Source organism: Crocodylus porosus, unplaced genomic scaffold (genome assembly GCF_001723895.1).
Source record: "Crocodylus porosus isolate Cpor-Errol unplaced genomic scaffold, CroPor_comp1, whole genome shotgun sequence".
Taxonomy (NCBI): domain Eukaryota; kingdom Metazoa; phylum Chordata; order Crocodylia; family Crocodylidae; genus Crocodylus; species Crocodylus porosus.
The window spans coordinates 10,991,267-11,005,505 of record NW_017728916.1 but is presented as its reverse complement, the minus strand read 5'-3'; the positions used below and the strand labels follow the sequence as shown (position 1 = coordinate 11,005,505).

At 42.8% G+C, this 14,239-nt stretch overlaps 2 protein-coding genes across 2 annotated transcripts in view; one reads left to right on the top strand and one right to left on the bottom strand.

The window, feature by feature from the left end:
* Window positions 1–8,703, top strand: part of MCF2 (MCF.2 cell line derived transforming sequence) — a 70,662-nt gene extending 61,959 nt beyond the window's left edge. Inside the window, exon 29 of the mRNA XM_019536176.1 lies at window positions 6,735–8,703. Coding sequence (XP_019391721.1) covers window position 6,735 — 1 coding nt within the window. The 3' untranslated portion in view covers window positions 6,736–8,703. The remainder of the gene's footprint in view (window positions 1–6,734) is intronic.
* A 4,633-nt stretch (window positions 8,704–13,336) lies between these two features.
* F9 (coagulation factor IX) overlaps window positions 13,337–14,239 on the bottom strand; it is a 17,280-nt gene continuing 16,377 nt past the window's right edge. The window contains exon 8 of the mRNA XM_019536175.1: window positions 13,337–14,233. Coding sequence (XP_019391720.1) covers window positions 13,811–14,233 — 423 coding nt within the window. The 3' untranslated portion in view covers window positions 13,337–13,810. The remainder of the gene's footprint in view (window positions 14,234–14,239) is intronic.

The following is a 14,239-nucleotide window of genomic DNA, read 5'->3' as shown; positions in this document are numbered from 1 at the left end:
TTTTTTTCTTCATTTTTTTTCAGTACCGAATATTCTTTTTCATTTTTTCCCCTGTGAAATGTTACTACATCACTTATGTCAAGTTTTTCTCATCCCAGGTAGCCTGGAATGATTTTAACAGGGACTTAGTGCATTGTTTGGTATCAGATTTCACCAGGATGAATAGAGGATATATTCAAAATCAGACCATCTTGACTCTATCAGAAACTCCTGGATAACATAATGTGTGCCTGCACGGTGTTTTTTTTATGAGCAAATTTTTGAGATCCCACTAGTCACAAATGCTGTCTGGTGGCAGGTTGCAAGTAGGCTTTGCCCATTGGCTTGTTTTATAGGGGTTGGGCCACTAGGGACCATGTCATTGAGTAAAAACTGAGAAAAGTTTTACGGGGGAAAAGATACAGAAGAATAGCTTTGAATCGGGGAGTCCCGCACTGCCACCGACACATTGCTAATGATCTATCTTTAACTGGGGCAGGTGACACTTGGTAGGTAGTTCCTATTTGCTCTCTATACTGTAAGCTCTTTCCTTGCTCTATATTTCTGTATTTACTGGTCATTCAAGCAATTCCAGACTCAATACTTATGTGCACTTTAGCCAATTTGGTAGGACAATCCAAGGTATTTTCTTGCCTGTTTAAGCTCAAGACTCTCTCTCCTTGTTGTTAAGAAAAAAGTCACTGAATATATGTAGTGTATTTGCAACAAAACCCATAAGGTTCCCAAAGTTGTAACTATTCTAGTCATCCAATGATTTTTCTCAGCTTGCAAAATTTCTTGATGCCGTTTGCAAAGGAGAGGTCCGTTGCTGAATATGCACGACGTGTATGTGTGTGTAAGTGTGTGTGAGGACACTCATACACCTTCCATATTTTTACTTGTCCATAAGACTTATTTCCCTTAAGTCCCTTAGGGTCTGTCACAGTGTCCAAGCCTAGAAAAAGGGTTTTCAGAATTGTTATGCAATGGTATTTTGTGTTATTAAAGAGGTCATACACGTGCGTATGACACTACGTGCGTAGTTTAAAGTGTGTCTCATAAAGCGTAGGAACAAATCAGAAGATTTCAGGCTGTTTGTACATTGGCTGCATTTTCCATTAAGTTCTAGAGAAACTGGAGGGTCTCGGTGCCTCTGAAAATCAGGCCATTTTTCTAGGTGACTAAATATGGAGTTTGGTGCCTAATTTTAACCATTGAAGGTTGAAATTTTTAGCCATGATATAAAAATCTTCCTGGTTTCTAGTGGTTTCCCATGATGTCATCTCTTTGCAATTACTGTGCACGTGTGCTCTGAACAGTGGTTTACAGCTGGTATTTTCATACTCATTAGCTCTATGTTTTTGTATACATTGGATCACAGTCGCTGACTTTTGCCAAAGCAAAATGCAGCCCTATGTTTAGCCTGTGTAATGGAGGGTGATTGAAGATAATGCAACTACCTGGGAATAAGTGAGGGTAGGATTTGACTGTAGTCTGGTCTAATGACATACCAACAGAAACAACACCGGTAAACTTAAAATCATAGACTCATAGGAAATGAGGGTGGGAAGGGACCTCAGGAGATCACAGCTAGTCCAACCCCCTGCTCAAAGCAGGACCAGCCCCAACTCCATCATCCCAGCCAAAGCTTTGTCTACTCAGGGCTTAAAAACCTCCGAGGATGGAGACTGCACCACCTCTCTGGTAACCCGTTCCCATGCTTCACTTCAGAGCCTAAGCTGAATTACTAGGGATGGCTAAAACACCCCCTCTGTATAAGCAAAAGTGAATTTGAACTGGAGTGGCTGAGATGCAGAAATCGTGGGGTCTTCTGGTGTCTATTTTTATTGTTGTATGAAATGTGATGCTATCATATCACAGAGGTTGGCAGCTTTGAGTTTTTTTTCTTGGTCCTATCTTGTCATGAACTCAAACCCTCAAAGCCAAATACAGGGAAATCCACAACCAAGCCATAGAAGATCCTAGGAGTTTATTATTTCAGTGCAAAGCCATCATATCCAGAGACCTCAACATTTAATGAAAAAAGCAGGGTTCTATGCCTTAAAATCCATTCGGAGATCAGCAGGGAAGAGGTCTCGTGAGCAATATACCAAAAATCCTCTCTGTTGTCTCATTCCTGAATCTACATCCCGTCTGATCTGGGACAGACATCTAATATTACGTTGAATCTAATACTACATTCAACCAGGTTCATCCCAAATTGGTTGCAGCCATTTTCAAACTGGTTTATGTGCACTGAACATCTGTTCTGTTACAGGTTGCAGCCAGTTTCTGATCACTTAAATCGGTTTATTGTGTAATGTCTGTCTCTAGCTTCTGAGACAGAGATTAAAACTTCCTCTAAAAATAAGAAATCAGCTCAGAATCTTTTCCAGTTGTTTTAGGGGCTGCTTTTATTTTAGGGAACTGATACAAAAATGTTTTTTTCATTAGTTCCTCAAGCTGCTTATTCCAAAAAAGCTGGAAGAAGCTCCCTTTGCAGATGGGAAGGTGCACATCCCTTCAAAACACCCTAAACTGCACCCGCAAAAAAGGGGGGGGGGGGGCTGGAAGGGGGAGAAAGGAGGTCATACCACAAGTAAACCAAAAAAGAGGAGGGTGCATTTGAGAGACAGGCTGCAAAATCCTCCTAGAAGCTATACTCTGCTATATCAATGAGTGTTAGTTGTGAAGCCGGTCTGCTGCAACTGGTTTTTGTCCTAGCTCCTCCCGTTCCAGGTAGATATCACTGCCTTCCACTAAGGAATTTGGATCATGATGATACCATTAATTGAAAGGGCACTGAATAGTGCTTGGTGGAGGGAGAGAGAGTTTTATTATGCTCCATGCAAGTCTTACCTTAAAAATAAATGAGTTGTAACTGCTAATCCAGCTCTTGCTTCATCCTTAGCAAACAAGTGCTAGATTTGTGGAGACCCAGACTTAAATATTCCACTTTGTACATGGATTTCTGAGTGCATTAAAGAGCAGCAGAAATCACTTGGCGCTGGAGGTATAAATCTCATAGGCTAAAAACAGTCAGGCAATTTCCCCTGGGACAGCATATTTTTATTCTCGCATCCTATAGGCATACAAACTCATTGTGCCACCCTAAGTACCAGCGAAGCATGGAGATAACGCGTATTCCCCAGGGACCATTGGGGTTAATTCCAGTTAATGGCTGTTCCAGTTGTATGCATTAAATAACAGTGTCGCCTCCCTGTTTCGTCAAAGCCCAGGCAGTCCATCTGGACAGGACCTGCCATCTGTTTTTAGCCATAGTGAAAGGATTTTCTAGACAGCATGCATGTTCATGAAATACTAATGTTCAAGCAATCGCTTCTACTTAGGTTTAAGCATGTAGCTTAAGGTGCCTTGCTAAAGCAGACATACGTGACATGGCCATTTGAGCTATCTTTAATGCGAGTTGATAGAAAATATTTTCTTTGATAACTTAGGACTGTTTCCACTTGAGGTGAACGATCTGGTTTACAACAGGCAATGCAGCTCCACAAAGGACCCTCCCATCCCTAAAAAATGCCATTTGTGGCCAACAATGCCAAAGATCAGTCATTCCCATGATTTACTGTCAGGCATTTGTGTCGATGAAGAAAAGACCTGTCACCCCCCCTAGCTTTCTGGCAGTGCTGCAGCACCTCATTAATCACACATTAGGAACTGGGATGGCAGGGACTGAGGTCCTTGCCACAACACAGGAAGAGATTTGTGGCTTGCTTTCGTTTCCCTGGCCCGACATTCATGCCAGAAAACACTGCAGCCTCCTGTCTCAAATAGAAGTTAAGCTCTTTCTCTTCTCTTCTGGTCTCTCAGCAGTGTCAAAGAAATGCTGCTAAAAGGAAAAAACATCTTGCTCACACCAAATACTGCAATCAGAGTAGATGATGCCAGATGTGCTTCTGTAGGTGTTTCTGAGTTTCAGCATGCTGAAAGACATGCCATGTGGATGTTTTTTCATGCTAGGTTAAGGGACTAGACTATTATTCCCGGTTTGAAGGACATTCACTTGGAACATGGTCAGTTAAAAAAAAAAAAGACAATGATGACAAGTGCTGCAGGTATTTGACCTGTTCTGGGGTGCCTTCCTTATTAGTGAGGGTTTACAATCACGTTGCTCTGTTTTTGCATGTGGCTTTTCCATTCCCCAGTTCCTGGATAAGAAAAAAGTGAAAAGAAAGCCAGCCATGTGAACAATGGAAACTAGGCCTCTTGTTGCACAAATAGACCCATTAATTATACCAATTGGGCATGCATGTAGCATCCAATCTACTCCAGTATTCATAGGACTGGGGATTGGATGGGCTATAAAAAAGAATATAATCAGACTGGCTATTCACGAAGTGCTAGTAAACGCCCCAAATGGGGTGGGAAGGCAGAAAAATAAGGAACAGACTATGCTTGTTTATAGGAGTAATCGCTTTAAAAAGTGTCCTTTCAAGTAGTATTAACTGTAGACTAAAATCCTGTCCAACTCTACCTATTAATGTGTGTCCTCCAGAAGTTTACAATATCCATCTACTTTTCTACAGCTTTGAGACTCTTCAGTTAGTAGCTGCAATACATGAAATATGTGCATATAGCCCCATGGGGGTTGGGCATAGGGTGCCAAAGTGAGTGAAAGTTGGAAGGACTTTTGCTACTATTTGCTAGCTCAGATCTGGGCTGTTGGAAACCAAGCCTCCTTTCCAAAGGGTGCTTATAGGGGTGGGAAATCTTGAGCCCCACTGGCTTACAGTAAGGGTCTGCCTCTGCAAATCCGCTTGCAAGACTCGAGGCCCAGGTACAAAAGAAATTGCATCCAGTTACCTCTGTAGAGGCTGCCAGTCTGAGTCTCTGCTAATATATGGTAATGCAACTCCATAGGTGCCTGGCTTGATTTACACAGACATAAATAAGATGAGAATCAGGCCCCTGCGTGAAATGACTCTGAGCTGCCCCACAAGGTATTTGCATATATTCAAGAGGACTAGACAAAGACTTGAGGTTTCAGAAGCTTTCAGTGTTGGTCTAGTTCATTATCTATTGCTGTCAATTCTTGTGGCATGCAATGGGAGTGTTCCTGATAATCCCACCTGCAAATACTCAGGAAAAATGTTGGATCTGCACTTAAAAAGAGTGTTAAGTGGCCTCTTTGCAACTGTGTGTGTATATGCATTTGCCTTTAGAGATAATATTTTGCTAATGGTGCATTGCAAAAGCCATCAGGGAGTAAAAGGGGAAAAACACATTAGATGGGGTAGTGGTGTAGCTGATAGAGATACAGGCCTCTGGGGCACGTTTTAAGGCTGAAACCTCACACCTTGCAATGTGGTGCACGTGTGTGTAGGTTACCAGTATTGCTGAGCGGGTGAAGAGCCGTATCTTGGAAGTCATTCATTGAGGTTAACTCTAATACAACAGGAGCTTGGCACTCCTGTGGTGGCCACCGATTGTGGATTTGGAATCAGGGTGTCACCATAGGGGCTTATACGATATCTCTGCAGTGGTATAACTGATCAGACTCAGCATGCAGACAAAGCTTTGGACAGCTAGGAACAATACCTCTCCTTGAGCCCACCGAACAAACAATGAGCTGTGACAGCAATTAGTTGAGGTGCAGTTATTTTGCAGATGCGAAGCGATGGCAGCAAAATTGGAGTCTAGGCTGAATCGTGACTTGAGTCCAGTCCCTAAGAAAAGATATTCAGGAGCATCAGAGTTGAAAGACTTCTTCCCAGGGGTTTGCTGCCATGAGTTCTTCCTACATGGTCCCCTCATTCATTTGAAGGAGGATCCAGAAGGAAACATTGGCATGAGCTCGTGATAGGGTCAGGGTCTTAGTTAACTCTTGCTTCTGTTCTGTTCATGATTTCAAGTAGCAACACTATGCTGACCACCAAATTAGCCCCTTCAAGCTGTAAGGGCTTGTATTATATATGTGGATGCACTGTGCTTTCAGCAAAGCATAATTAAGGATATTCCCCAACTATAGGAGCCCTATGGACATACATTGCATATCCCTTTGGTTAATGCAGTGGGTCATTATCGCTTAGAAGTATGCATTATTGGCTTAATTGCAATGCTTGTGGCAATCAGGGGGAGGAGGAGGTATCTTCCTGTTGACTTCAGTGAACTGGTATCAAGTGTCACATGTGGCACTCTGGGCCACTTGGTTTAAACTGACCACACTGTATTGTACTGTGTTGAAAATGCCGAGCTCTCACAAGTTTAAACAAGCATGTTTGCCAGAATTCACAAGTATGGTACACATTCTATTTAATATCTCACGTGTAGCTTTGCAGATATAATGTAAGTGTTTTGCACTATTACTCATGCACTTTAACGGATTCAGTCGCAAGATTTATCATTTATGCGAACAGAATTATGTATGCAGGGTCCATTAAAAACGATGTTGACTTTTTGCCTTTGAAACAGAAAGCAGGGTCTACCTTTTACAAGCTGAGATTCTGATCAGCGCATATAGCAAACTTTTTGTTACTCTGTAAAGAAGCAGTGGAGTTACACAGGACGTAAATGTAGAGAGGTATCAGCTGGCTGTGGGGTGGTAATCAGTGGGTGGATTATTGAACTCAAATGAGGGTCACGATCCTTGTTTGACAAAGACTCCCGCTGAAATTAGTGGGAGTACTACTAGATTTGGCCCATTCATATTGTACAAATGTGACATGGTTACAGGAAATGATGTATTCTTGGAATAAGATGCTACAATATTAACATCATTCTTCATTACTTTATAGATGCTGCCCTGTGTAACCCAAGAAAGTTTAGTGCCCCCTGAACTAAGAGTGAACTAGTAGCATCCCATTTTTTGATGCTCGTTTGGAAACTTTGAACTAGGTGTTACAGAGAAATAGCACAGTAGTTGGAGTTACCCTGTACTATTCATCACATTCACAGATCTTCACAACTTCATCTGCACTGAATGGGGCTGCAGTTTGTCATAGTCATAAAGGAAGCCATTCTTCGCTCTTTCGTTTTTTTTCCCCCTGAGGAAAGTACAGTATTGTTTTATTTTTACTTGCTATTTTTCCATGACATCCATTAATTTTCATCCAAGAAGTATATCAGCAGCTTTTCGTTCTACACACTTTGTTTAGAAGCCCGACATTTATTCTACAGGTTGAAGGTTTTATCTACTTACTCTCTGACAATATTTGTTGCCATTGATTGCAAATGAAAGTTAAGTTTTGGTAAACCAAAAAAAAAAAAAATTGAAAAAGCTACATTTCTGATCCGGTTAATTTTTATGGAACAGGTTTAAATATATTTCAGTTACATGAATGTAATGTACAGTAAGATCATCATCTGGTTCGTTGATATGATGATGCAATAATGCTAAAGAATCTCTTTTTGCACTTAAGGTCTGATGCAAAGCCTGTGGTAGTCACCAGAAAGATCCCTATTGGTTTCCATGAGCTTTGGATCAGGCCTGCTAACTGACAACTCAGGGTTGTCAAAAATCACCTAGGGCTCCAAAGTGTCCCGAGGCTAAAACCTGTATCTAGCAAGTGTTGAAGTTTACATTTAACGTATTGTACTTCTGGAACACGTGCCATAACTGTAAGTTAAATGTCCATGTTTGCACTAAAAATGTTATAAGACTGTACTTTTCAGCATCTTTACTGATACCTTACCTACTGAACTTTTTTTGGGGGGGTGGGGTGGGAGGGAGAATATTAATGATTTTCATAATTTATTGAGCGTTTCTTTGTCCAGGTTTCTTCTTGTAATACACATGTGCAGGTGGTTTAGCTTTTAATTGATGTGTACGAAGATAATTCTGGATGTGCTAAAAAAACAGGGTTAGTGGAATGCATGTAGACTTGAATTTACGCTGTCCCATCTGACCGAAATATTGTACACTGTGGACGGAGGGACCCATTTGATCGGTGAACCGCAAGACCTTAGTGTTATGGTGAAAGTAAACATTGTTACACGGTGCAGTTTTTTTTTTTCCAGTGATCACTTTTGTACAAAGGAGTCCTTGAGTTAATGAAGAGCTGTCATTGGAACTGTACAGGACATTTCATAGTACACTAGTATACAGTTCTTACGCGCTCTGGCACTTTGCTAATGTATCTATTGAGTACTGTAGAGAATACCTCATTCATTTTGATCAGTTGGATTTGAATTAAGCATCATTGCAAAAAAAAACCCTAGAAATATCCCAACATTGTCCAATCACTGGAATTCCTAATGGACAATTTTTAAGTCATTCAAGTATATTTCTATTTTAAACTGAATCACAATGCACTTGTTAGGACTAAAAATAAGATTCTCTTGAAGTACTGTCAGGACTACTGATAGTAGTAACAATTCTTGTCATAATAAGTACACATTTTTGAGGTACAGATGTAAATATTAATGTTTAAAACATAGCACACATTGCATATTGAAATGGTTTTAATCTTCTTTGTCTTCCATAGTGTTCAATCCAGGCTTTTATTAATTTATGAGATGGATAAGTTCTGCAAACCTGAATGTGCAGTCTTAGACTTTTAACATTTGAAACTTTGCACAATTAATGTTATGTTACCTGAAGTACATGGTTTAACTAAGCTGTTCATGTATATGGTACTACAAAATGAAGCAGAGGATTTTCCCTGTTCGCAAATTTAAATGAACTATATTGTATATGTACTTGTAAAAAATGTGTTAAATCTATATTTAAAACTCAAACATTGTTAAATAAAGAAATTCATATGAGAATGTTTAATTATATCCTAAAAGCTTCTGCACTTTGCCTTTACAAAGGCAGTTACATTTCATTTCTTCCTAACAGCCCTAATTGTACATGTTCTGACTGCAAATAGTATGCAGAGACATCAGAAAAGATCTGATTTGCTTACTGGTAGATAAACTGGTGACAAAAGCATTGCACTTTTCCTGCTGCAGCCTCAAATACAGACTATAAATCTTGCTCTAAATCTCAGTGTCCTTCAGGAGCATTGATCTGTATCTCCATCCTGCTGTACAATTTGACACACCTGACTTGTTGCAAAGAAAGACCCAGCACTAGAGGGGTAAGGAGTTGAGGATTGAAGGTTGCACGGTATCAGCGCTATGGATGGCCCCGATTCAAGGAAACACTTGAGTGCATGCTCCATCCTGTTGACTTCAGTGGGATTTAAAGGCGTTGAATTGAGATCGAGGTCAGGTCCAAACCTGAGGTCCAGAGCCTATTAGTAACTGGTGTTGATGTCCACGGAACTTGCTAGTCATGCGAGGTAAAAATTACAACTATAGAATAGAAAATGAGGGTTGGAAAAGACCTCAGGAGGTCACTTCTAGTTCAACCCCTGCCCAAATACTTTGGTTCTCTTGAGAAATAAGATGAAAATTAGTTCAACTGGGGAGAGACGGACAAAGGACACACCGAACACTTGCATGAGATCAGTTAGCATATGCTCCCAAGCACTTAAGTCCCACCCACCCCTTTTACACCAGCATAATCATGCTTACAGGCAATATTTTAGTTTTGCTGTAGCATGGGGGTCTAGTTTACCTCCTGGCTATTTGCTTTTTCATCCATTTTAATGCACAGGTTTACCCTGGTTATACAAGTAAGTAATCAAGCTCACATTTGAATAATGCCGAAGGTGGGCGAGCCATGTAGCAATTTATTCACCTTCCCGTGGCGTGCTTCTCAGGCACTGTAGTGCCAGGATTGCTGCATACTTGCTGTTGTCGGACAGGTGCACACAATGTTTTTCCAGTGGTTTTCACTGCAGCAGTGACCTTGGCAGAAATGTTATGAATGAAACAATGATACAGTGAATGTGCAAAAAGCAGTGAGTGTTTTCTTCCCTATTATTTTGCCTCTGGAAAGGAAGGAAGAAGCTAGGTAGGTAGGTGACCTTGCAAATCAAGGAAGTGTCCCCTGATGGGCCCAGGATTTGCTGAGGTCTGTGGATCTATTCCCAAAGCTGAGCTGAGTGATGAACCCGGGACATCGGCATGTGGAGTGACCAGTGCCAAAGTCTACTATTTTAGTACACTTCATTGGGTTTCAGTGGAAACCAGAGGTGACCGGAGCCAATAATTATCTACTTCAAAAGTTTTTCCTAGTATATTTATTGCACTATCCTTGGGTTTGGGAAATGTGATTGCTCAGGGTAACTCGCTTAGTTGTGGACACATGTAACAGACCCAGAATTTGATGTGTCCCTGTACCAGTCTGTGTACCCTCTGTTTAGTTTAGCTTTCAAGAATATCCCTTCATCTCTTAGAGTAGTGGAGCACTATGAATAAGACCATAAGACCTACAGGACCCTGGTTCTTGCAAGACATGACTGCTGTCCACAAAGCTATCAGAGTCTGCCTAGGGCAAAACTGCAGGGAGTGGCATGGGTAGGGCCAGTGGATCCACAAAATACACAGTGGGACTGATGAACATATTGCCATTTATTGGGTCAAACCATAGATCCCTCTGGTCCAGTCTCCCGTGTTGCACAGGGGCAAAGAGCGGATGGGGAAAGGGGGAATGAACAGGGATGTATTTGGTAGCAGTGTGGGTCCAAGACAAAATACAAGTGCAAAACTCTAAAACTCTGGGTCCAGACATGATACCTGTTATTAGACACATCTCATCTTGCTTCAAGTTCTTCAGCTTACAGTTTAACTAGAAATGATCTTTTTATGAAACGTGCTGTCATACCAAAGATTCCCTGACTGTACCGAGCTGTAATTAGCTCTTGTAACTAGCAATAACTCAGGAGTTCAAGCAAAAAATTGAATCCCAGGCTTGGATTTTCTGGAGTGTATGCGAGCACGTGGCCTCACTTAGCAAGGTATGGTTTTGTTCCTGTGCCCATTGATCAGCTGCATGTACATACTTTTTCCAGGTAAGATGTTAATGCTGTTTTCCTTACAAAGGTGATGGATATCTGGAGGCCACAAAAGCAGTGGAATGAAATTGCCGCCCAAAATCAGCACTTACCATTCAGATGGCTGAATGTTCAATGCTTCGGGTCATCAGAGTTCAAGGGAAATGTTTTGGGTCATTTTAGGGCATCAGTGGCTTTTCCTTTTAATGCTTCTAGTGTTAGCTCATACAAACTCTGGGCAAAGCACAAATAGAAATGCCTAAAACTAGGCAAAGATAAAAAAGTTACACAATGCTGGATTTGTGAATTATTATTAAATTAGTTGAAATAAATACAATTCCTATATTTTGTAGGTGCCTCATTGATCACAGTCGGAGCTCAAATCCCATTAATTCTGGAACCATCTGGCATTGCCCATTCAGATACCTAGAGGTAACCATAGTGGAAAGGGCAGCAAAGGGCAGATCCACGTGGGTTTTTCAGCACCAAATGCAGAGGCAGCTAAGTTTTTAGGTGCCTAATTGAATGAATGCTACCCAAGTTGCAAAGCAACACTCCCTCCACAGTGCACATCCAAACCTGTCAGTAGGAAGGATAGAGCCTAGGCAGATGTTTGAATCCTGCCTCTCTCTAGGACTTAAATCATAGAGAAGTTAGGACTTACTTGCTGTACCATGAAGGTTCAACTTGGGGATCATGGCACTGAGCCCTCCTAGAGGTAGGTGTTTGAGTCTGAAGCCCCCAGGCTGTAGATCAATTGGTGAGGGACAGTTTTCAAACCCTCCTGCCGGAGCTGTTCTTGACATGTCAAATGGTCACTGGGCTGGGGACGAGGTGGAGTGGGGAGGTGCAGGATTTAATAGCTGGATCATACACACCTGGGAAGAAAGTGCTGAGCTATTTAATGGAGCAAGGATTAGACCCAGGGTCTCTCCTGTTCCCAGATTGTGCCCTAATCATGAGGGTGTGCGCTGGTATAGGTTGTAGCCATGTTGGTCTAAGGACATAGGAAGACAAGGTTCTTTGGGTAAATCTGATATCTTTTATTAGAGCAATTCAAATAGAAAAATTCTTCTTTGCGAGCTTTTGGACGCAGATACTCATCTGCAGTTGGTGTGTGCTCTTCCTGGATGGGAGGAATAGTAAAGAAGCCAGAGGTTGGTCTGCAGGCAAGAAAGGCAGTCAATGAAGAAGTAAATTGAGGAGTTTGGGGGGTTGGAGGAGAGAATGAATGTAGCTGGTAAATAGTGGAGAGGTACTTGGGGAGTCAGGTGTCAAGCAGGTTATCGTGTGTCATAAATCCAGTGTCTATATTTAGTCCACGATTTTTTGTATCCAGTAGGTCGATGAAGCAAAGTTCGTAGGCTCGTCTGTGCCAGGTGTTTTGTAAAATCCCTTTGGGGATTAAAACTGAGAGATTGGAAAGACAGTGGTTTTCTTGTGAGAAATGTGCCCCCACAGGCCATAGGGTATTCTTGTCTTTTCAGTATGCGCTCATTCTGGTGCACAGTTGTTGTTTGGTCTCTCCTATGTATCTCCCAATAGGGCATTTGGTGCATTGGATGAGATTATATTACATTTCTGGAGGTGCAGGTGTAAAATCCAGGACTGGTGCTGGTTCTGTTGTGGGGTGTCGTAATTGTGGGGGTGGTGGAGATATGTTGGCAGGTTTTACATTTCTTGTCCCGGCGTGGTCTGGAGGGTGTACAGGCACACTCAGCCCTTTCTCTTTTTAGGGACTGCAAGCCAAGTGGAAGAGCCTCAACAGCAGGGGGATATGAGTGCTCCTGTCCACCTCAGAGGTGCCTGCCCACCCCCACCCCATGCAACCTGGGGCTGCACGGAGAAGATGTAGGTGAAGGGAACTGAATCCAGCTGGCCTCCATCCTGGGTGAACCAGCAATAAAGATGGAGGAGGGGAAAGTGCTGCTGCTCTTCCTTCTGTCCTTTGTAGGTTAGACGTGCCATGAGATTGCCCCAGGGAGAGCCTCGTTTGCAAGTCCTGCTGGTGCTTAGGTATAACCTGGGTGCCAAGATGCTCAGCACTGTCAAGAACAAGGTGCTGCTGGCAGAGCCTCAGGCATCTGCACGGACTCAGGTGCCCGTGGACTTACTACATCTCCGAAGCCGAGGAGCTGCTCAACCTGGGTTTTGAGAATCTAGTTTGGCCAAAGGCAGAGGCAGTTAGCGTCTGGGTCCAACCCTAATGCAAACTGGTTACGGCAAGGGCAGTGCCCCTCTGAAATGGCATCAGTTTGCAAGCACTTCCTGAGCAGAAATACCATGTGAGATGTTAGAAACAGCAGTGGGGGGTTGCAGGCCTGAAGTCTCCCTGGCTCCAATGAAGTCACCAAAGCTGTGTCAGTTGACAGCAGCAGGGGAAGCGAGCGTGTCTTTTCTAATTAAATGTGATCACTCTGAAGAGTGTTGCGTCACGGGGATGGATGCTAAACAATTATCTTTTCATAAGCTCGACAGGCCTCATAAGAAATCATTATCGCGAATCCTGCAGCGACTTCCATACCAGTTTAATAGGTCCTTGATTTCAGGTCATTTTACACATGCAAATGCCAATGCTGACAGGTCACTGATCTCTCCCAAAGATTGCCTACTGCATGCAACAGGTCCAGAGTCAAGCTTCCTGACTGATCATTTCAGAGAGCAATGTAATATTCTTTCACTTGTTGAATGAGCTCATGATACTGCTGCCTTGAAGCCAAATCCTGGCCTTTGCATTGACGAATGTGCCGAACCCAGTGACAGGCTCATGAAGAAGGGTAGGATTTGGGTATTTATCATGAATGCAGCTTTGTCTCCCCGCCCCTCCCTCCCATGCATACTCTGGGCTCTCGATATTTGTTCTTCAAAAAAAGAAAAATTAGTTCAATTATCACCGCGCGTCAAAATGTCATGATTGAAGAAGAACTGAATTAGGACTGCGGGATTCCCCAGCGATCAGTCAATCCAGAGGGAAGCAGCAGCACTGCCTAAGTCTGTGTTGATTGAGGGAGCTTTGTCATCTCTTTAATCCACTTGACGTATCGGGACACTCGGGTGTAGATCCCGTATTTGCCCTCCTGCGCGCAGTCCTCTCCCCAGCTGGTTATTCCGGTGAGAAACCAGGTCCCTTCTATGTCTGTAGTGTGGGGGCCTCCGCTGTCCCCCGTACAGGTGTCTTTCCCTCCTGTTTGGTAACCTGCACAGAACATGTTCGGCAAGATGGAAAACGTGCTGCTTTTCAGGCACGTGGAGCGGTCGACGTACGGCACTTTCAGGACCTGCAGGACGTGGGACGTCCGCCCGCGGAAGAACAGGCTCCCCCAGCCGCTCACGGTGCCCATCGCGTTCTTCAGGAGGTTGTTGGTGAACTCCTTGCTCGCGATGCAGATGGGCGTCACGTAACTGTTGAGCTGCAG